Source organism: Falco biarmicus, unplaced genomic scaffold (assembly GCF_023638135.1).
Source record: "Falco biarmicus isolate bFalBia1 unplaced genomic scaffold, bFalBia1.pri scaffold_27, whole genome shotgun sequence".
In the NCBI taxonomy this organism is placed as follows: Eukaryota; Metazoa; Chordata; class Aves; order Falconiformes; family Falconidae; genus Falco; species Falco biarmicus.
In genome coordinates, this window is record NW_026611833.1 from 268,147 (window position 1) to 291,518 (window position 23,372).

Sequence of the window (23,372 nt, forward strand, 5' to 3'; positions counted from 1 at the left end):
TTCTTGCCCGTCGGTAAGGATGCCCATCAGTAGGGGTGCTTAATAAGCTGTCATTAAATGTGTGCGAAACAGTGAGTCATGTGAAGTGATAACTAGAGCATCCTGTTAGTTTTGTGCAAAGGAGGCAAGGCCTGGTAGTAAGATTTTTGTCAGTTGTCTCCTGAAAAAGAATTCACAAGCTATGCAGTTTTTAAAACGGATTGCATGAGTAGGTGAGAGCTAATTAGAAAATAATACTGCTGAAAAGCCCTAGAGCATGTTTTCTTTCTTTCTAACGCTCTTTGAGAGGATCTGAGTTTTCCCAAGACAAGTCTGAGCCCTCAGGATTATTCCACAGATTTTGTATCGGCCCGAAAGCTTTGTAGCTGGCGCTGTGTAAGGCAGATGTGAATATCTCGCTTTGCAGTGCTCTTGGGCTGCTCTAACTGTGGGCTGCTGCCAGAAGAGCACTCCGGCTTCCCATTCCCTTGGTGGCGTGTTAACTGTCATCTTCCTTGCAGCTGATACAGCAACGTGTTGGTTCAGCGCAACGATCGGAGAAGACTTCAACAGCCTTTTTGTGGCTGGCTCTTGGACCCGGGTGATGCACCCCATGGGTGCAGAGCTGTAAGGCGCGGTGTAGGAGGAGCGGCAGGACTGTGCGACCAGGAGAAGGGGAGAAGCAGCTGACGGTACTGCTCTCTGCAGCACCGGCTGGCATTTAGAGCAGAGTAGGGTATCACCATGCTCTTGGTTACTGTGTCAGGGTAGGAACTGTCATCTAATTCAAGTGGTGTTTTCCGTGATGTGTGTGGAACTGCACGTGCAATACCAAGACAACAAAATGAAGCATCGGAGAAGGGATGGAACTTATTTCGGTAGGGAGGCTAGGAAGCATTTAAATTAATGATTTGATGTGAACGTTGTTAATGCTAAGATGAGTCATTGCAGACTTCAATGACATGTGGTTTGTCTGATGTAATGCAGACCACTGGTAAAGGAAATTATGAGAAAGAGATGACCTGTTCATTTTTTGTCCTCTGTTTTGATGGCTGCAGTTTCAGAGTTTTTGCTCTAGGAGTCTCATTTTCTAGAAAGACAGAACAAGGAAAACATTGGGGTTTCTATGCGGTCAAGTTCTGACAGGCTGACGATGCACTGTTGCGCTCTGTACTGACTATTTAGGGACACGTCTTTGCTGTAAATGTGAGGTGATTTGATAGATAAGAGATACTTGTGTTTGCAAAGCGTCAGTCTGTTCCCAGTGTCTTGCAGCATGTAACGCTGTGTTAAACATTCAGGAGCAATTCCTGTACAGCAACGGGAGGTGGGTAACTTGGCATCCTGTGGTGTCTTGTTTACGTGTTAGAACTAGATAGTCTTCATGTCCCTATCCAAAGGTAAAATATAAACAAAAGGATTTTCATACCCCTGTTCCTTCTCTGTTTATAAATGGTGAAAGTACTGAACAGGGAATAAACAGTCCTATACGTTAAGTCTTAGCAAATTTTCAGGGTCAGCTGGTATTTATTTAGTGATTCTTAATGGTTAAATGTGAACTTGCAGAATAATGACTGTATGTTACTGATTTCTTGAATTAGCTTTCATCAGAGGAGTGCAAGAGGTAAATGTGAGGCTATTTTTAAAAAAAGTCCTTTTGAGCGAGAATTGGAAACTACAGGTCTGAGAAAGCCTGGCTTCTAGATCAACCCTATTGACGTGAACCATCCTGAAACTCGTAATTCTCATGGCTAAATGCAATCCTGCAGGGGAGTCACAAATGCAGTAGTTCTTAGAGAAATCAATGAGCACAGGCGTTCGGGGTGTTACTGTCAGTGTTTCAAGAAAGCCACCAAAACAGAAATTGAGCTGTCATGGTATAAAAGCAAATACCATTTCATGAAACAGTAACTGTCTGAGAGAGGAAACTATAAAATAATAGAGAAGAATAAAAGGACTATCTAGGAAATAACAAAATGGCAAAGTCTGGGATATTTTAGTCTGCACTGAACTAGTTGAGCTGAGAAAAAATTGGCTTTGAAATTTTTTTTCTTGACCAAATAAATGACTTGTCATAAAGTACTTGCAAAGTCCATTGGAGGATTTTGACATTGCCCTTCCCTTAGCTGTTTGTGAGCTGTCAGTAGTGGAGTTTGGTCAAATCTTGCTTTATGATGTCCCTTTTTTAGAATGTATTGTCTGATTTAACTTTGTGTTGGCGCTTCGCTCGTGTGCCACACAGCAGTTCCTGCATGCTCGGGTCTAAGAGTACAGTCTCCTTTCTGGATTAAGTACGCTGGAGCAAAGGCGGTCTTCCCAAATAATGTTGTAGAGCCTTGGCTCCTCATATTGCCTTTCTTTGCCTGTGAAAACTCCTTTTCTTAACAGTTGTTTCACTTTATTTTGTACCCACTGCAGGACTGCTGACTGGAGGACAGTTTCATCAACTTTACGGTCAAGGTGTTTTCCCTCCTTACTCCTACACGGCAACCTCGTGCCGAGCCCCCAGCACTTCACCGGCACAAAGATTAGATCCGACTCCAGTCCCTTCCACTTGGATCCAGCAGGGACCACTTGGGTTGCTGCCAGGGCAAGGGGCTTCCCCAGCTTTTCCAGATAAAGGGGCTGCCTTTCCGGTACTCCAGACGCTTCCAACGGGAGCCACGTACACACTCCAGCCTGTGGCTTCTCTTCCGCCACTTCAGCAAGGGACTCAAAGCGTTGCCGCATCCATTGCAAATTGTAGCAGCTCTGCATCTTCAGTGCCGTACTCACAAGCCTGCTATCCAACAGGTATGGAAAAAAAGTTCTGCATTTGCTTTTCAAAAAAGGATTTTAAAGTGAGACTTTCAAATATTTTGCTACAATACTCTGCCATGTGCATATCTCAAGTGAGAATTAGAAAGTGTCAAGTCTAAAAGGAAGATGGACCTTTAAAGCAAAGGAGTTTCTGTTTGGTATTCGTGTCCTTCCTCCAGATTTTGTGTGTCCCCTGGTGATTTTCTGGATAGCCTTTCTGTTGAGGTGAAAGGGCGAGGAGAAGAACATTTGTCCAAAACTGGTCGGTGTGAGGCTAACGTTAATTTTTGTTTTTTTTAATTAAGCAAAACTTGGACAATGATATTAAAGCACTGAGACCTTGTTAAGAAGTAGTATCCTAGGCCTTGGTCTCATGTTTTTCCAGGTTGAGGTTTTAAACTCAAAGATCAGTCAAAAGTATTGTGCAGAACAGGGGTCCTCAAACTTTCTAAACAGGGGGCCGGTGCGTGGATTAGGTGGCCGGCAGTCATCTGCGGCTGCTTGGTTTCCCCCCCCCAACCCCCGGCAGGGTGGTGGTGGTGTGGGGCTTCTGTAAATACGGGGGAGCGGATTGAGGACCCTGGGGGGCCATATCCAGTCCACGGGTCGTAGTTTGAGGACTCCTGGTGTAGAATATTTCATTCTGCTCATACTATTTTTGTATCTATTTTTTTTTTCTTGCCTAGCTTCTTTATGTTGTATTTTTTTATGCACTGAAGACTAGAAAGTACAAAAGTCTTGGCTCCTTTCTTTTTTCTAAATTATTTCTGCCACAATTGTCAGTCTCACTTAATCACTTGATTACAAAATAAATCAGTCTCAGTTAAGTGTTTTTATTCTTCAGAAGAGGAGTCGAAGCAAATTACTGTTCTTTTCCTTGCCCTTACCTTGAATTGGAAAAATCACGTGATAGGGTATTTTCTGGGGAGTGGTGGTGTATTTGTTGTGGTTTTGTGGTGTTTTTGTTTAATTTCCGTAAAACTTCTGAAATTCAGAACAGTGACCCTTTCCTTGAACAAACTAAAGCTCAGTTATCATTCTTTCCTTCTGCCTGCTCCTCCTTTGGCAGCCGCACCTTCACAGAGACAGCTAGCTATCCCTGTTTAGAAATCCTACACAGTGAAATCATTACATCTTTTGTGCATCTCTTCTGAGACCTCTGCTGAGAACATTTCAGACAATAATCAACAGTTTCCATAACGTCATTTTTCTCAAGGAAGGGTTCTGAGGAGCTGGGCATTTCTTGTAGACACACTTAAATGTTTGAGACAGGCAACTTCTGCTACGTGCTCCTTATGCAAAGATTACTGTGGTGGCCAGAGTGTGGAGCCTGCCTCACCAGCTGCTAACTATCAAGTCTTCTCCCAGGAGCAGGTGTCCTGAGAGTCATAGAATGGTTTGGGTTGGAAGGGACCTTAAAGATCAGCAAGTTCCCACCCCCCTGCCGTGGGCAGGGACACCTTCTGTTAGACCAGGTTGCTCCAAGCCTCATCCAGAACACTTGCTTCATTAAGGTGGGAGGTGGGAGGTGGTCCCCGCTTTGCGTTTCTATTCGTTACAGAGCATAGGCTGAAACTCATCATGATGAATTGTAGTTGTCTCTGTCTCAGCTAAGGCCCCAGCCCTCTCCCGTAGTCAAGGGAAGGAAAGGGGCGTCTCGGGCGCGATTCACGTTGCTCGGTTTAGAGTTTGTCTTGGGGTAAGATTCCTGGTGTCCTGGAAGTGCCTGTTTTGAAGTACTGCCTGTAGGGGAGCTGAGGGAGACCAGCGTAGATTTAGACATGAATATGGAGATCTCTCACTGGATGACGCTCGTTGCTTTAAGTTTAAAGGATAACTTGGCTATGTTGCTCAGGTAGAATCTTCTGGGGTGGGAGGTGGGTGTGAGAACGCGGTGAAAACATACCAAATCTTGCAAGGTGTAATCAAAACTAAAATGCAGAAACTTAGGGAGTCTGAGGCGTTCGAAAACTCCAGTGAATTAATCAGCGTTTCTGAGAGCGTAAGTGACATTTCACTGGAGTATGATGAATCTTTTAATTTTCACTGTCACTCTAGGACTGTCTCAGTGGTTTTACTTCTGTGCCTGTGTATCTCTTAATCTCTCCGCTATCCTTTCTTCTGTCTATTATAACATACAGAATTCTGTCTATTATAACATACAGCATGCTGAAAGCGTGTTTCTTCAGATGTCCACATGAAAAAGTCTGGTTTCCTTCATCATGAGAGCACAGCAGTAAGATTAGTTTGTTTGGAAAGTGATAGTTAATTTTAAGATACGTATTTAATAAGTGAGAGAACTGAAGAATGTATGTTCAATCTTATTCTTGACTCTTTTCATTTCACTTTTGAAGTCCCATTAAATAAAATCAAAGTAGAACTTTGTCAAAAGATTTCTTTTTGTGTGTATTCAAACTTGTTTGTTAACTTCCATGACAAAAAGATTTTCCTGGTTTTTCATTATGATTCTTATTGAAAAGTCAGTAAAATAAAATATGCTCATCTAAGTTTTTCCCCACTAGCCTTAGACCATAATTAGTTTAAGGATTTAGTTCTGTTTACTTTCAACTGTCTGCAAAACCTTTGACAGTAGTAGAATCGCGTCAAAGAAATGCGTTGAAGCTTTATTATCTGAGAGTGTCTAATAATGAAAAATCAGTTGTGGAGACCATGTGAGAAATATTAGTTATTGGTGCCACCTGACAGTGCAAGTCCAGTCGCGCCTTTTGAATGCATCTGTGCCTGTAGGGTTCATTTACCTATGAAGACCTTTCTGGTGAGTGGTAGTTTAGGAGTAGTCATTATATTCTTCGGAATGATACACTCTTGGTTAAGAGAATTCATTTTCTTTGTAAGTCTTAAAATTCACGTGGTCACAAGTGTGTATGAGCACCTAGGCTCAGCTATGTGAATACGCTTTCTGTGGTGTATTGTGACAAGAAACTCAAGCAGCCAAATCAGAGAGGTGATACTAAGACACAAAAGACTCTGATTATGAAGTTTCTGCATGTATGTGTGTGTGTTACCAGTTTTACAATATATATTTTTAATATATCTATACATATCTTAAATATTTTTAAGGTTAAGAAATTGGTCTTAAAATGACTTGGGAGGTAACAATAAATTTCTGGAATGTTGTTTACTGTGTGATTATTGAAATGTTTAATCGAAGTAAGCAATAGAACTCTGCACAGCAGACACAGGTTCCGGCAGTCTGATAGCTGTGTTTGAATTCTTGCAGCCACACCACAGAGCTGTTCAGCAGCAGCCCACACAGATCCTCTGGCTGGCTGTGCTGGTCCTACTGCTTCAGCGTGCACCCACGACAGCTTTGTCCAGGTGAGCGTAGCCTACTGAAAGGAGGTGAAAGCGAAGGAGACTGTATGAATGAACTGCAGGTTTGTACGCTTGTGAAATTAAGGATATAAATTTGAAAATTGATCTGCTTGATAAAGTGAAAGTGATGTGGTTTACAAATACCTATTTCAAAGAACCACTGAATGTTAAACGGGTAGTTTTGTAATTCAGGTTAGGTTTCAGGGTAGCAGCATAGTGGGTGTCCTCATCAGTGGAGTGTTTTTTTGCTTGACTTCACCAGAATCACTTTTAGTTAATGAGCCTGCATTTGTATTTGAAGAATGTTCTTGCCTGGACAAAAAGAGATTCTTTAATATTATGAAAATACTGAGAAGCAGCTCCACTTCTTTGTCTCAGATTCCTGCAGTCCTGAGTTTGATTTGATGAACGAGAAAAATTAAGGTGACTTTTCGGAATGGGCCCCACCTCAGAGATCTCTTATTAAAGATAACTCCAGTACTTCCTGTAAATGCTTTATGTAATTTTAGTGGAAACTGCGCCTTATTTGGAGGGCCTGGCTTATCAGATATCAGAAGATCTGAAGTAAAAATGCAAGAGCTTCCTTTTTTATTACAGCATAACGCATATACTTTTTTCCCCCTCACAGAGGACAAGCGAAGCAAGTTATGCTTATGCACGTTGAAAAAGGGTTGACCTACCCAAGCTTGATCATCCAGTTTCCTGTCTTGCAAATATCAACCTTTCTCTTTTATTCATGACTTCTTTTAAAAAATAAGCTTATCCAAGATGGGCAGGTTATGGCCAGGATAACACGTTAGTGTAAGGCTATAAATAGCCAACAGCCAGTCATGCTGTCGATATTGTAGTATTTATTTTTCGCACAGTGCATCTTTGTCCTCTCACTTTCATTGTGAGCTGCTTTTTTCATCCAGGACATGAGGATCCATCTGAGCGATGGGCAGTCACAATTAAATAGCTTATCTCGGAAGGCCGAGATCCATGGGATAGTAAATCATTCCAAAGGAGTTGTCAAAGGTGGCGTTGTGGCTAGATTGAAGGATAATATACAGTGTCCAAAGGGTCTAGTAAAAATCAGTTGTTTGGAGAAGCGAGTCCGTGGGCAGTGTGTGGAGTCAGAAGAGCTTTAGGCCACTTGCTAGTGGTTGCTTTGTTTCCTGGAAACCCCCAGCAAAAAGCTGCCGAGCATCTGGGCAGACTGCGGGAAGGCGATCCTCTGCGTGAGAAGGCCAAAGGCGAGCAGTGCCCTGTATCAGTTCCACCAGGTCAGTAACCGGCTGTCTCTGAGCAGGGTAACACAGCTATCGTACCGCGTGGATCAACGGGACTTCTAGAGATTTCTGAGTCTTAGCATAGCATAGGTCATTTCTCCTGGAACGTGGTGACAGGCTGTGCAGGTGGTACAGAAGACAGCAGTTTGCCTGCGGTTCTTGCTGAGCTGTGGGGAATAATCAGTTTGCCTTTTGTGTGTTCTGGGGCATATACTTCCCCAAACGTCTGCTGGGGGATGTGGCAAGCTGCAGTATTGAGCATCCTGCCCGGCTGGTGTATTGATCATCCATCAGTAACCACTTGCACAAATCCTCAAAAGCGGTAAAATTCATCAGCCCTGGCTGACTAAGCATTTTTGTTGTTCCTCACAAAAAATAGAACTATTGCATGGTGTATTTCCTATCGTTCCACTCAATACCTTCCACCAGTTGCAGGAATTCAGTGCGATGCTGTTGAAGCGTGGTTTGCGGGGCGTTTTAGGCTGTTTGGTCCCGCTGTGTGCTGCTAGATAGGAGTGGCAGAGCCTATACGAAACTGCTGGACCAGTCCCGAAGACAGCGAACCGTATCGGCGCACTAGCAGTCAGCAAGCTGGTTACCAGCCCCGTTTCTGTTGGATCCAGATGGTGCTTTGTGGTCTCAGAAGGAAAAGCTGGCACTCTTGGACAAGGAAGCCTAAACCTTGTGCTGTTCCTTACTGGGTCTTGCAGAGAGCATCGCTTTTAAGTTGAGGAGAGATTAAGACAGGCGGAGTTTCTGGGTCTTGGAGGCCAGCTGCTGGGCTTGTACAGTACGCACCTGAGCTGCTGAAAGTGTTAGGTGACCCTGCCTGGAACACGGGCAGACCAGGCCGGTAACTAACTGGTTGGTTGGCTGCAGTTTGCTCTCCAGGAAAAGCTGCAGAGAATTACTGCGTGGAATGGCAAGGGGGCAGAGGTGGTTATACCCAGACATGGTGGCTGATGATGGTGTATCTCACCAGGTTTCTGAAATCGGGGTTTCAGAGGTTTGTATTACACTCTCATCACGGTTGGTTACAAAACAGGGAGCTCAGGTACAACTTCTTACCCATTTTTCATTTGGGTTCTCTTAAGTGGGGTTTGGATTAGTGTGATGAATCAGTATCCTTGGGTAGGAACGAGTCTTTTGAGAGACCTCCTGCTATCTTCTGCAACAGCAGTGCTGGCAGCTCACAACCATTAGCTCAATACTTCCCCGCTGCTTTATCATAGATGTGAACTGAGGCTACATATTGGATTTCAGCGATTTTTAAAAATTTTTTTTTCCTGCCCCCACCTCGTTTTGTTTTTTTTTAATAGCAGCCCTGCCGTTTGATTATTGCTATTACCGTGGTTATTAAGCTGTCGGTATTTCCTTGTGGAACTGAAGCAAGAGGTAACGGGAAATGGAAGAAATAGACGTGCAAGAAAAAAGAAGAACAACTTTCTGACCTTAAAAGCAGTCCTAAGTAGTTTGCTTTTATTTGTAATAAGGAATGATAATCAGCCATGTTATTTCAAAAAGAAATCAAGTCTGAACTAATTCCGATTGCCCAAGCACTCAAGCCAGATTTGTGTAGTCCTAGCGGTCCCTGAAAAGGTGTGGTTGTGCTTTAATTCCTGCACACGCTACACTAATCTTATAAGTGAAATGCCCATCTTCTCTTTCACCACTTCTGCTAAGTCAGACCATTTTTCCTCTTGAGCTTGCATGACCAGCAAGCTATTAGTCTTTCAGGCCCTGACTTCTCAATCTTTTATCAGTTTTCCTTGTTTCGTTGCTGCCTCCCCCCCATCCTTCTCCAGGTGAACTAAAAGGATTTAAATTGTACCTTTGCGTGGCCCCTTTCTCCTGTTGGAAATACACACGAGATCCTGTAGTGCATCCAAGAGGACAATATGTGCTGTAACAGCTTCAAGCTGAGGTCCCCTAAGAAGAGGCAGAAAAAGCTTCAGTATGGGTGGGTTGGTTGGTCGGTTTTTGGCAGGGATGATCTTATTCCTGGACGGTTTGGTAACCCAGATCTTACTTAGAATCCTGACTACTTACGACACTAAACAAGCAATGCAACAGAAATGAAACACCTTGTTAACATTTTAAAAAAATAGAACTGAAAAAAAAATCAAATGAGAGGAATAATGTTTGAACCTATCTCATAAAAACATAAAGGTGGCTTAGCCTTTAATGAAAAGATTTTGCTTAACTTAACCTAAATTTCTCAAATTCCAGGTTTTATTTCCCCCTCCGTTTCCCCCCACCCTCCACAGTTTGTGGCTATCTGCAAACTGGCACATCTACACGAATCCACACTAGGACTTGCCTTCACACACCCAGGAGACGGGATCTCATCTCTTTGTGGTATCTCCATCAGGGAGAGGCCAAGTCCTTCACTGGCATTTGGTCTGATACAGCTTTCCTAGGAGGTGATCCTGCAGCTTCCTGTTCTCTAATTTACTCGTCTCTGGAAGTAGCTTTTCATTAACCATGACCTCAGCTAGAAGGTCTAAGGATAGTCAGGCACTAAGGACTAATCCTTCACACTGGATCTCTTCCAAAAGAAGGCTGTATTTTAAATAGACCTGAGTTTCTGTTCAACATCATTGTATGACTTGTATTTGTCAGAAGAAATGACCCTTCTAGTGTCCTTTGACAGAGTCACCTCCGGAAGAAGTAGCAGTACAGACACTGGCTGTTAAAATGTCATCTATCATTTCACTTGGGTGGGACTTGCTGCTTTGGAAAAACTCTTTCATTGTCTTCATTCTGTTTTAAAGGTTATTCGATATATAGGAATGCTACTAAAAAAATCATCACTGGATTGCTGATTGTGTCCTGTCGTCCTGTGATGTCATTACAGTGAAAAATTGTAGTAGTGTTCAGACCTGATCTGTGATGGCAAAGGCAGTCTCTGTAGGTTCTACAAGAAGGGTTTCTGACCTGAAATTCTGTCGGGTTTTTATGCAGATTGATGCAGACTTTGAGTTGTGCCTTTGTGGGACCCTGTCATGACAGGAGAGTCCAGATGTGAGGCTGTGACAGGCAGGGCAGTTTTACAGTATTTGCTGTCACCGGTATTTGAACTCCCACTCATCCTGGGACTGGGGCGTTCCTGGGGGGCACCCCTTGTGTAGATGTGCCTATATAGGGACAATCACTTGAGGAGGAAAATGGTATTATTGGTTAAGAAGCGGTGAGTTCCTCAAGTTGTGTTGTCCATATGCACATTTACAGCACGTGGACCTTTTTCTTTTGCTTAAAAATGTTGTGGTTTATACTGATTTTTTTATACTACAACAACAGGAATGCTTGAGTTTCAGAAGGAACTGAAGGCAGGTGGATTTTCTCTCTCATTTTCTATTACGTATGTGGCACGTGAAGAGGGTGGTTCTAATGTACCCCCACAGGTCCTACTAAGACCAGAAGTCTCTGATTTGAATGCTTGGGTATATTTAACACCTGCGGTGCAAAGGGTGTGCAGACAATGCATCTGCAGGCATACACCAGCTCCTGGTAAGTAACCTTCTCTCCAGGATAGACCATGAATAGAAGAAAGGAAGCGTGCCAAGAGTAAGGTGGTTAATGAAAACCAAGACAAAGTAGCAGTTGTTTTTTTTTTCTTCTGGTTAAACTTGCTATTTTAACTGAGAATAACAGACAATCTTTCAAGCTTTTGGATAAATGGATAAACAGAATCAATACACATCCTGTCATGGTAATTTTTTATACAAAAGTTCACTGTATTTTGTTTTTTCCAGAATCCTCCAATGCAGTCATCTTATGAAGCTGAACTGATGCCGTCTGACTGGCTATGTAATACATCTGAAGAAAACAAGAAGGCAGAAGTCAGTCTTGAAGCCACGTTTCAGGTTGCCGCTGAGGTGCATTCATCATGCAAAGCTGAAAAGGTGGGAGTGGCACCTGTAGAGAGCCAGAATTCAATCCTGGAGCTTAATGGAAATCAGGCATTGCCTGTTAATAGTTACACACCTTCTTCAACTGAGGAAAGCCAGCTGGAATGTCTCACTCCTGTAACTTCAGACACGTCATTTCTGGTGGCAGCAGATGGAGCACTGGATTTGTCTCCGTTACAGCCTTCTGACATTCTTTGTGCTGCCGATACCACTCTGTCTATAGAAACTGCTGCTGCTGCTAAAATACTACAAGAACTTCTGACCACACAGGAAGCAGATGAAGAACGGAGCAAAGAACCAGATCACCGCGCAGCTGAGTTCTCCCTCATGTTTTTTCAGGAAGAATTGTCCAGTCCAGAGCAGGTAAGGGGTAAAGGGAGGTAAACCAACATCTTTCTTGAGCTAACTATATTTGATAGTAATGCTAGGGTCTGGACCGGTAGCTTTTCAATATTGTTGCCTGCTTAAGAACTGAAGGCTTTTAATGGACAGTGAAGGGTTTGCTTGGTAAAGCAAGATATAAAAAAGAAGACGGAATGAAAAAGTATCCCATGTTTCCCATGTTAATGAGCATGACATGTGTCAGCCTGTTGGCCAAGTTAGGGTGTTCATTTGCATGGGAAACATGCGTAGTGCAGGTGTATTCGTGGTGATGAAGTGGATGCTTTTTTAGGTTGTAACATACCATCTTTAATCTCCAACAAAGAAGAGTATTTTGAGAATTGCCACTGGAGGCAGATTTTTGCTTAAATTTAGATAAACGGTTAGATTGTTTCTGATAAATAGTTGTAAGTTCTGTTTTCTGTGGAAAGTATAGTTTATTGACATTTGACTGGTATAAAGCATCTTCATGGTTTATACTTTGTGGTGTACAACAAGTTGTAATTGTACTTCAGTCTGCCTGTACCTGGTCTTCCCGGTATGTAAAATTGTAAGTCTCATGAGGGGTGAGGGGCATTCTAGATGTTACTCTGTTAAGGCAGCAAATGCGTGCTCTGCTTTTTTTGTGTGTTTTGTTTTGAAAACAAGGTAAGCTCAGGAGATTGACTGCATCTGTTTCTGCTGCGTGAGACCTACCTTGCATGTAGGCACTCAATCTCATTTTTGTGTGTGCATTGAGGCTACTGTTTTATTGTTCTGTCGGTAGCTTGACGCCTTCACTGAAGTTTCTAGATCGGAAATCATCAGCTGGCGCAAACCTCCCATTGTTGCTTTCAGCGTTATAAAGATTAGTCATCTTCCTCTTGGGTATCTTTCTAGAAAGGGCTGTGTATTCTGATCAAGCCTCTGCATAGCTCAAGCCTAGACTAGACTGTTCTGCTCCGTACTGTGTAGGGAAGAGCACATCCCTGTGCTAGTGCATAGAGTTGGCAGCACTCCTTAATTGGTGCCCACTCAATATATTAAGCGTTGACCGCACTTTAAATGTTGTCAGTTTTGAGAATTTTGGAACTGCATTTTTTGAATGATAGGTTGTCCCTTGTTGAAGGCCTTTGGAGTCCGTGACCCGAACCTCCTTGTCAAGAACTGGGGGAATTAAGCACACGAACCACGTAGTTGTTTGGGAGGGAGGTTTTGTATATTTGTGAGAATCCTGATGTTGGTCCTGGACTGTAACTGGTTAAATAACTGGCCTCGTTTTTTGAGCAATTAAAAAGCAATTCAGGGACTGTTCAGCGTTTTGTTTGACAGATTCCCTCTTTCTGTTAGAACTACTCTTCAACTAGTCTCCTCCTCCCAAACTCGGGAGAGGGAAGGTTAACTTAACACCCTGCTTGTCCAGAGCCTGGGGTCATGGCAGGTGCAGAACTCTCCAGAGGAGGCTTCTGTGCCTGTACTCCTCACATCAGGCTCCAGCACAGTTTTCTTCCTCATCCCTGAATCTGGAAGCACTCAGGCTTTCAGTGGCTGTTGGTACCATGTGTTTTAGAGCAAGCTTGTGACAGAATAGTGGGCGTGCACAGAAGACTGCTCTATTCCTCTCTATAGGAGCAGAGGGGGAGCAAATTCCTCCAGTGTTCGTACAAGAGCATCAGAACAGCTCTGCTGGGTCAGATCAAAGGTTTGTCTTGCCCAGCGTCAAGTCTCAAAACAACCGCTGTAACCTGACGTGTAGGGAAGAGCAAGAACAAGGAGCGCAAACAGAGCAGGGCATTCCTGCTTACACATTCCAGCTACTTTCAGCCCGAGGACTTGCGATGATACTGTGTACTTCATCTTGGGTTTCTGCTCTGTGGACTGAAGTCAGCCCTTGAAACCGTCGGTTTTAGCATACGGGACCTTTTGACCAAGCTGGTACTGTTTTGTTTTCTGTTTCATTCACAGTATTTCCCAGCATTTAATTACTCTTGTGACCAGCACTGAGCCTTGAACTGTCTTCCTCATAGAAGTAACAGCTTAGTAGAAACCTGCTTTATTCTGCTTTCCCGATTTCCTAAAAGACAGCAAATTAAAGAGCAGCTCTTTACATGAAAAGAGTTAGTACATTCAACAGTTCAGATCCAGCGTTGTCCTCTCAGCCTGAGTGAATTTCTGTCCTAGACTTTTAGAGGCTTTGGCCTTCAATGGGCATCTCTTATTCCACTCCTACTCCTAAGAAATGTTTTATTTTCTTCTTAAAGTGGAAATAGAACATTTCTGTAATGCTTGATCAAGAGGAATTTGCCTCTGATTTCGTTCAGTCTCCTTGGCCGCATACCTCTGTGAAGGCTGAAACGCTTGCTTTCTTTGGGGAAGGTGAATCCAGCAAACCCCGTTCATGCGAGTTGCTAATTTTAGTACCTCAGCTTCCCATCATGGTTCCAGCTGGGTATAGGTATAGTCCAGTCAGTGTCTCGTAAGTCGTGTAAGTAGTGAGATGCAGCAGTTTTGGCATTTTTCAGTAACTGAAGTGAAAAGGCAAAACTTTCACGTCTGTCAGCTTTGGTAGCTTTGCTTGATTCTCTGCCAAACAATGTTTCGGACTCTGAAGCTGCAGAAGTATCAGACCTGAGTGGAGGGTCTGTCCACAGGTGCGGTGAATCCGTGGTCAGAAACATGTTCGCTTAAAAGACCAAACAATAAAAAAAAGGGATAGCTTGGGAACCAGACTTGTGTGGGCTAGGCTGATGCTGTTAGGCTGAAAATGGTATTATTACCTATTACATTAGATTACTGAAGAGTTGGTGTGTAAGATTCTATAAACACAGTGATAAAAAGAAATCTGAAAGGGGTGCTGTGCAGTATGACTGCTCTTCAGTTTCCACACACGCAGCTGTAAGGGTTAAAATTGGACACAGCATTGGAAGTACAGGTTCACCAGTGAGGGGGAATGAAATTTCCTCAGTTTGCTGGCCACGCTCGTCCCGGTGTAGCCCAAGGTGTCGTTAGCCTTACTGGGCACTGCAGCACCTTTGCAGTCCTTTGCAGAACTGCAGTGTCTAGACTTCTTTCACCACGTAGGCTAGTAACAGTTTCTTAATAATGGTGATCCCAATATGCATGTTATTTGTTTTTTCTTTATCAAACACTGCAATTTGGTTTCTACATCCCCTGCCTGGTATTGCTCTTCATTAGTCTCTTCTTTTTAAATAATGAAGTTTGCAGAATTGTTTCTAGAGCAGTTGTCCGGTGGAATATCCGGTTTAGAATGCTTACCTGAGAAATCTTCCCTTCTCTCACTACTTGATGAAGGCTGCTCACTGATTTTTCTAGAACTTGTTATTATGGAAATGTCACCAGGAATAGAGATGTCATCATCACTCGTGAGACTTGGATTCTAGCTGGTGAAGGTAGTGACCTACAGCCTGCCTGCCTTCTTTGTTTTTGTGCCTGGGAAGGAGTTGTGGTTCAGACATCAGACAAAAGGCACTGCTAGCCATGTGTTTTTCACGTGGCCTTGTTAACAGTACTAAAGCAATACACCCAGACAGCACATTTCAAAGAGGAAAAACCGAGTCAAATGGGTATCCAGCAAGTGCAGGAGGTGTGTGGGAGGGAACTAGTTCTCCCTGGAGTACTCCATTACTGTATTTGCACAGGCCTTTTTGGATGTTATTATACAACTTTGTCAAGCAATGTATGTGTGTTTCTATTGATACGTATACACATAGCCTGTTATATACTCAACATTGAGTAATGACAGACTCAAGGTGGTGAGCGTGATTTTTGGAAAGACTGTCTTATTACCAAGTGTGACCTCTTGTCTTCTGTAAACTCACACATAATGGTTTTCAAAAGCCTTTTTTCCCCTTAATAGAAGGAAACATTGCAGGCTCTGAGCAGTCATTCATCTTTAGGTTATTGATGGATAAGATATTTGCAGAAGAGATGACTATTCTAGAACAGGTGATACTGTGAAATTTTTTCTGTCTAAAGGTAGATTCCAGGTGCTTAACTTTGGGCCTGTACTGCCTCAGTGAAATAGAAACAGAACTTGGTTGTTCGGGCCTTTTTTTTTTTTTTTTTTTTTTTTTTTTTAAGCTACAGGTTTTTGCCACATGATCATGGAAATGTACCAGTTTGCCAAATGGTTGCCTGCAAAATACATGTAGAGCAGCAGCAGAGGGCTCTAAAAAGCAAGCAACACGTTATAACTTAATGTCTTAACGACTGGGTGGGGTGGGGTGAGATTCCCAACCAGAAATGTGTGGTTCACGTGTGGTTCTGCATCACACAGCTCTGCCAAGTTGTTTGAGCTAGATCTGTCGTTATTATTACACGTGCTGGTAAGAATGAGTGCACCTGTATTTCTTCTAGCTTATTTCTTCTAGCTAGTTTAATAACTGAGGGAAAAGTTCAGACTGTGGGGACATGTACCCTAACTTTGTGTATTCTAGTTTTCTGATCTCATATTTTGCTTAATATGATGTTTTGTAAGAGGTTGTTTCAATTTAGCAACCTTAATTCTGAGTTAAAAACACTATGTCAACTGTCTAGGCAGTGTTCACCACCTGTTAGGTGCCCTTTTGGAGTGGAGAAGAATAGCTTTTGTTTTATTGGTTTTATATTAGTTTTATTATAAGATAACATTGAGTGATCTTTGGTTTTATTTCTTTTGGTGTTGTGTTGTGTTTTTTTAAGGAGAATACTAGTGTTAAAAGTGAATCCAGGACAGCGGAGACAGAAGAGAGACAATTCACTTCAGGAGCTGAGCCTGTGAACGAATCTGTAGAACAGACAGATTCATCTGTAAAATCTTTCTCCCAGAAAAGACACAGTTCATACACAGGCAGCTCTCTCGGTAAGAAAGATTCTACGTTTTCTCAGAGATTACGGCGACAGCTACTCTGAAACTAACTATTACAGAAGGGGGAGAGTAGAAGAATTTACTTGTTGTCTGCCGTGTGAGTACCTCATTGTTCCTTCAGTTAAAATACTAAACTTGTACAACCTCTTAGTGCACTTAGCAACACACTTCAACAGAGACACTTATGCTAATTACTCTGATGTGGGCAAGGGTATAAATTATGTAAGTAAATAAAACTTGAAGTTCTGGGAGTTGTGCCAGAAACCTGGATGTCACAATATTGAGATTAAGTCCATAGACGTGTTAGCTGGAGGGCGACAGTGCTGTGAAGGAAACACTGAGTAATGAGGTAACTATGGAAGTTCCAGGGGCAAAACCCACCAAACTGATGAAGCTAGTGTAGAAGTCTGAACGCTTTGTCTCAGATCACTGAACACATTGTACCAGTCTGGTAGTGTCCTGAAGCACATGAGAAAAACTAGCCGCAGAGTATCTGAGGCTAAAAACTTCACAAATCTAGTAACTGAAGGGAAAACCGAAATGCCCACAGATTAGAGAGACATAAGAGGACACAAAAAGTACTTGGGATCCATTCTAGAGGGGAATTTGGTTCAGCCTGCAAGTCTCTAAGAAGCTGTTTCCCTCACAGCTGTTCATCAAAGAGCCGATGGTGGGGTTTGAAGAGCTGTTGCTCACTTCAAAGGGTGGTTTCTAGATTCCAGATCATGATGCTAGTTAATAGTTCAGCTCATAATGCCCATCAGTTTGAAACATTTAAGTAAGGAATAGAGTCTTTCTGTCAGGAAGCTGAGAAAAAAAGGTGGGATGCCACCTTGAAAAAAGACAAGCTTTTGTTTAAAACACATAATCAGGAGTTCTTGTTCAATTACTTCCTGGTATCACAGATAACTAGCAAACTTCTCAGCTTTCATATCTGAAGCAAAACATTTGCTTAACGTGCCAGTTGTAAAGTTATGTACAGGAACATGTTGGAAAGCATTCCCATGGGATTGTTCCACAGGGATGAAACACTGTTATGCTAACGCTAATTAGCAACGAATGGCATAGTCTGCTCTCTGGGAAATGTGACGGTCATCCAGGCCTGCATCTCCACTGTTGTACCTTTGGGGCTTGGTGTGCGTGTTAAGGGTAGAGATAGACAGCACACCTGAGCCCAACGTGATCAGGCTCAAGCTAGCCCAAAGTCAGTTGGGTGCGTGATAGAAGCCTCCAAGCTGGCATAGCCTGTCGGCTGCATGTCAGCTGTAAGCCTGAAGCAGGCAGGCTCAAGTGCGAGCTGACTTCTGCTGCTCTGACTACACCTTCGTCTGTCAGCACCTCCCGTCCTCTGTGAGACTTTGGAAACAACTTCTTTCTTAATCTCTCTGTGCTAAAATGCATCACGATGATTTCCAGGTGTTTCTTGGCAACTTGCCCTCTGAGTGTGATGGAGTCCTCTCTGTTTTCCTGTTTTCCTTTGGGCACTCCTTTGCAAGTTTTCTGAGCCTGCACTTTGATACATGCACCCTGCTGTGAAAAAGGCTCTTCTTCCATCTATTTCAGTAGGCTGTTTTTTTTTTTTATGTTAACTTTCTTTGTTAATGTCACATTTCTTTAACATCACTTTTCTTTGTTACGCGGTGACACCAAGTTCTAGATACCACACAGCGAGAGCCAATATAATGTGGTACATTTCAGTGACTGGGAGCAGCTCTGAGCCCAACCCGAGGTGTTAATCTGTAAAAATGCACCAAGAATCAAACCTACCTTTGTGGAGAAGGCATTGCTTCCCTCCAAAGAGCTGGACTGGACTTCTTTGCATTTCACAGCTGTTCTGTAGCAAGAAAAGATGAGCGTCCTTTCCCTAAAACACCGTCCCCAGGGTTTCCCTCCATAGCTGCCAGCCCATCTCTGCAGCACCATAAATCACTGAGATGGGTTATCTGCTTCCTTCAAATGGAAAACCAATGTATTTAACCAGCCTTCTCAGCTAAATTCTAGTTTACCAGTTTTAAGAACATTCTGCCCAGCAGAATCTAGATGAAAGGTGTCTCTAGTTCATTGTCCTGTCTCCAACAGTGTCTTCGGCATTTCTGTACCATTAAGCAGAAAAGGCCTCAGTAACCTTCAGTTGATTTTTAGAGTCCCTTTTTGAAGCTGTGCAAACATTTAGCACCCACTGTGGTTTTTGTAAGTTAATGTCATTAATGCAGATTAACTACACAGCGGGTGAAGAACCCTCCTCTTCAACTACTTCTGAGTCCTCCCGGGAGCCAGAGTCTGCTACAAAGGGTGCAGAACTTAACTCGGCGCTAAGATACATCATTGCAAGTGATTACGGGCTGTGTCATCTGTTCCCTTCCCACTCTTTTTCTTGAGAGGCGATGGGTATGGTGCTCTAGCTCCTGCTGTGTTTATCACACGGAGGTGCAAGGAATAAATAGTTCACCTTTCAGGGACTGCTTTTTTTCAGCCCCAAGCTCGCTCTTAGGACATAGATTTGAAGGTGCTGATGATGCATCTGCTTTTCCCACTACTTTCTAGCTGAGCTTGTCTGTTAAAATGGGAGTTTTGAAATAAATCTGTCCGCTTTTGTTGGCAGCATACACACTTGCAACAGGAGTCCTTTTGGACTTCACAAAGGATTGAGAGGAACTCTGTAAATACTTTGAGTCTCCTTCCCCATCTCCTCTGCATTGTGCTCCACAGGCACACTCAGCTAGTGAGCACAGCTGTACTGGACCTAATATCTGTGGCTTGTGCTTCCTCTTCTAAAAGAGCACGGGAGAAGGACCAGATTCTGATGGGAGGAATTTTTGTTTGCAGCCCGTCTTTCTGGAAATAGGCATCTCAGAATGGAGCAGGGGGAATTTGTTACTTCTGGATTGAAGCATTTAAGCTGATGCTGAGACATTAAGCAAAAAAACTTTATTTCTCGATGGCTGACCATATATTTTCTGTGAGCCGTCTAGTCCTGCAAAATCTGAAGACTGTCTCTGACTTTTTTTCTTTTTTATGCTGCAAGGTGCCCTAGACATTTACCACCCACTCCCATGCCGCTGCAGTTGTGTCACTGTGTGTTCTCTCTCATTCCCTCCAAGGTAAATAGATTTCTAGGTGCAATTGCTAAGGGCAAATCTTCATTCAGGCAAGGTCTCCCATGCTGTCGTCTGTTCCCTTGAACTGTTTCCTGCACCTTCCAGCCAAAAATATTGTTAATGTTCATTTAGTTTTCCTATCCGGTCACAGTGAGATCTCTTCCTACAAAGGTGTTAAAAGTTAATGTGGGGACAGGCCTGGCCCTGAGCTCTTGAACATCTGTGTGAAGCCCAAAGCGAAGCTGCTCTCGGGAGTCCAAGCGGCAGCTGCTTGCTCCAGCTCAGTTGCCATTACCTTGACGTCATTATATATTCATTGAAGGCATTTCAAATTGCCTGTCCTGGCAGTCTGCTCTTTGGGATGAGTGGGTGTCATACCCTGTGTCTTAACTTGCCATAATTTAGAGGTGCATTGTTACAAGCCCCCTCATTTCTCCATCCCTATGCGTTTTCAAGATGTGTTCCCAACGGAGTCTGCTTTGGCAGGAGGCAGGTGTCAGAAAGTGCAAAAGTGGTGCCTATTGGGCAGGAACTTTGTAGTACAGAGAACGAACAGAGGCTGGAAGATGTGAATGTGTTTGTTTAGAGGTTAAATTTCTTGTGGGTGATGTTTGCAGTGGTAGCGCTGTTGTGACTTTATCAGGGTACTTGTTCGCTTTCTTGACCTGCAAGATCTGGCCATACGTGGGAAGTATCTCTGTTTTGCTGTGGATCGAGGTAACTGTCAAAAAAGGAGCCTCTTGTCTGTCCTCTCTGTGACGCCATGAGTTTTTTCTGGGATCCTGGCGCTGGCTGTGGTGTGCTTCGAGGCAATTGTGCCTTTTCTGGGTAAACAAAGGGATAGGGCACAGGCAGGTCAGGCCTTTCTGTAGATACTGCCAGGGGCTTATAGTAATTAATGTTTGGCTTTTGGTATCCATGGTGGCAAAGGCATTTCTAAATAATACGCACTGAGGAATGGGAGCACTTTTCTTATAATCTGCTTTGGGTTTTTATATTTAAATTTTTGAAAAATTGGAAGAATTCCTGTTTCTTTAAACAGTAGGCCTCAGGTGATCTGACATTGAAAGCATATTTTATAGTACCTGATAGAAATGCAATTGCTCTGTATGCTGCCAAGGGAAACATATCCAAGCACTGATACGTACTCAGTGTTCCCTTTTCTTCCTAGATCTCCGTCTACCGGTGGATGTACCTCGGAAGCGGGGGTGCTTTCTGGAGGACGAAATAAGAGAGTGAGAAGTGGGTGACGAATGTGCAGCAGCTGCCAGCTGGATTCCCCTGTCAGACTCCAGCAGCAGTGGAGCTTTGCCCACAACAGCCACTTTGGATCATTTCAGCTGTGTTTAAAAAAAAAAAAACCAAACCAAAAAACCTCCAACAAAACACCAAAGACCACACACACAAAAGCCCAAAACAAAACAACAAAAAACCAACAACAAAACCAGCCCCACACCACTCTTATTTTGTGCTTTCTTTTTAACTTGGTAGGGTGTTGTTTAGTAGGCCTCTTTCATTACATTTTCTACCTGTCAAGTTATAAAGCACCGAGTGGTCAGAGTAATTAATATGAAGTAATTCCTTAGCTGTTTGTATTCTTTAGATTTGGAAAGTCTGAACTTTACAGGAACCCTTAAACACTTTCTTGAGACATCCTTACTGGGAAGCAAATGGGTTTTAGTGCTCTGTTAGGAATCTGTTTCACTTATTTATTTATCTATTTAACGTTGTTGGGAGCTACAGTATGCTCGGCATAGGTGGTGGTTGGTGCTCTCGCTGCCTTTGCTTGCAGTCGTACCGTGGCCCTTTACTGGGGATCGTGTATGAAACAAAAGCATTGGAAAGTCGCAAGATTCTGGGTCTGAATGGGTCTGAGATTTCAGGAGAGCAGCTAAAGGAAAGATGAGCTAATTTTCTAAGTGATTAACCAGGAAACCTTCTTCCTTCCTGAACCAGCTCTCTGTTCCACCAGCAAGTGTATGTATGTCACAGCTGCTGATCTTTTACGTTCCTGGGGAATTCTTCTGGTTTAATAATTTCCTTTTGATGCTAATGGTATCTGTAATGATAAGTTATTTATTATTCTAGTACTCTGTTCTAATTATGTCTTGAAAATATTTTTTAAATTTTTAGAGGAAGATTGTACTTACGTTGATAGCAGATCTTAAGTTTTTAATAGCTATACATTTGTGTTCATGTTAAAATACTGTTTGAAGGATAAAGGGGGCACATCCTCTACTTGTGGTGTTCAGGAGATCCATGTGGAAGAGCACCTAAACCATCCATGTAATGGCTTCATGCGTGTTCATACGAGCCAGCCCTGAGCAAAACGCACGAGAAGGGAGCAGAGAAGCTGTCAGGACCGCCTCGGCTTGTGTAGCTCCCAGCTGTGGCCGGGATGTGCTAAGGGAGCACCGGGCAGTAAGATGAACTGAGGCGAAACCTTTCCTTACAGCTTCTGTAATAAGATCTTTCTTAACCAGTAGTAACTTCTGTAATAAGGTGGTTTGTAACAAGATACTACTTTTTTAAAAATAACTTTTGTAATAAGATGTTTTGTAATAAGGTATTTTAAATAAGTAGCACCTTCTGTAATAAAGGTGTTTTTACCGATAGTCTTGTTACCGGGAGCAGGGTGGGATGTGGTTTCCCGTGTGTGCCCTGTTGTACCCCTGCCCAGGCAGGGTCGGCCTCAGGTGATCAGGTTCTAGTCTGCCGTTGGAAGCGTATTTTGTAGTGCCCGACAGAAATGCGGTTGCTCTGTACGCTGCCGAGGGAAACATACCCGAGCCCTGCTGTGTACTCAGCGTTCCCTTTTCTTCCTAGATCTCCGTCTGCTGGTGGACGCCCCTTGGAAGCGGGGGTGCTTTCTGGCGGTGACAGATGCGCAGCAGCTGCCAGCTGGCTTCCCTTGTCAGACGTGTAGCGGTGTTGCAAGAAATGGAGCTTTGGCACGGCAACGGGTGTCGCATCGGTGTTCTCTCCGTGTTCTCGATGACCAGGGGTGAGTGTGTCACAGCTGGAAGAAACAGCTGCTTCCTGTTCCAGCGGTTCTCGCTGACACGTGTATCACCCAGCGGCCGCTGCCCGGCGGAGCAGTTCCCAAGCCGGCGGCCGCTCTTCCTTTGCGCCATGTCCCGGTTCCTGCGGGGCGGCTGCAGGGGCGAGCCTGGCTGCACGGCAACGAGCCGCCCCGGCCCCTGGCCCCTCTTCGGGAGCCGTGGCAGCGGCGGCAGCTCCCAGCACCGTGCCGGCCCGTGCGCGCTTTCTGTGCGGCTGCGGAGGGTTTGCGGCCGTGGCAGCGAGGGGGGGGGCGCCCCGCGGGGGGGCGGTGCGCGGGGCTCGGCTGCTGCGGACACTCCGCTCTGCTCGGCCGCGCTGCCTGCGGCGGCGGGTGCTGCCCTTGATGCTGCTGGGGGCTCTGGGCTCCGCTCGCACCTGCCTGCCTGCTGCCTGCGCGCCGCGGGGACTGCCTGCTGGCTTTTGACCCTTTGTTATTAGAAATACCGACTGGGGGGGGTGTGGGTTTAAAAACAGCGACCAGACATCACCAGACCCACGCAGTTTTCTTAAGCTGCAGGAAATAACTCTGGCCCAGGATTTACAGCCCAGTTTCCACCTGCCCCGGCCCTGGGCTTCCCGGGCTGCAAGCACACGTTGCTGGGCCAAGTTGAGCTTCTCATCCACCAACACCCCACAGTCCTTCTCCTCAGGGCTGCTCTCCGTCCGTTCTCTGCCCAGCCTGTGCTTG

At 44.0% G+C, this 23,372-nt stretch overlaps 1 protein-coding gene across 3 annotated transcripts; it reads left to right on the forward strand.

Annotated features, from left to right (window-relative positions):
* Positions 1 to 2,402: 2,402 nt before the first annotated feature.
* LOC130143348 (heat shock factor protein 5-like) lies at positions 2,403 to 22,774 on the forward strand. 3 transcript variants are annotated; one of them, XM_056326046.1, is made up of 5 exons: positions 2,403 to 2,772; positions 6,020 to 6,176; positions 11,141 to 11,659; positions 16,358 to 16,517; positions 22,448 to 22,774. In XM_056326046.1, exons 2-5 carry the CDS (start codon positions 6,162 to 6,164, stop codon positions 22,627 to 22,629), a joined length of 876 nt encoding a protein of 291 aa, XP_056182021.1. In that variant the 5' UTR covers positions 2,403 to 2,772; positions 6,020 to 6,161; the 3' UTR covers positions 22,630 to 22,774. The 3 variants fall into 3 exon arrangements, with proteins under 3 accessions (XP_056182021.1, XP_056182023.1, XP_056182022.1); XM_056326048.1 differs by lacking the exon at positions 22,448 to 22,774 and adding an exon at positions 20,793 to 22,234; XM_056326047.1 differs by lacking the exon at positions 6,020 to 6,176.
* The last annotated feature ends 598 nt before the right edge of the window (positions 22,775 to 23,372 follow it).

What these genes read in the sequence shown, in the direction of transcription:
- LOC130143348 (XM_056326046.1), top strand. An exon ending in AATTGTCCAGTCCAGAGCAG is followed by an intron (nt 11,660 to 16,357) that starts GTAAGGGGTAAA and finishes TGTTTTTTTAAG; the next exon opens with GAGAATACTAGTGTTAAAAG. An exon ending in ATACACAGGCAGCTCTCTCG is followed by an intron (nt 16,518 to 22,447) that starts GTAAGAAAGATT and finishes TTTTCTTCCTAG; the next exon opens with ATCTCCGTCTGCTGGTGGAC.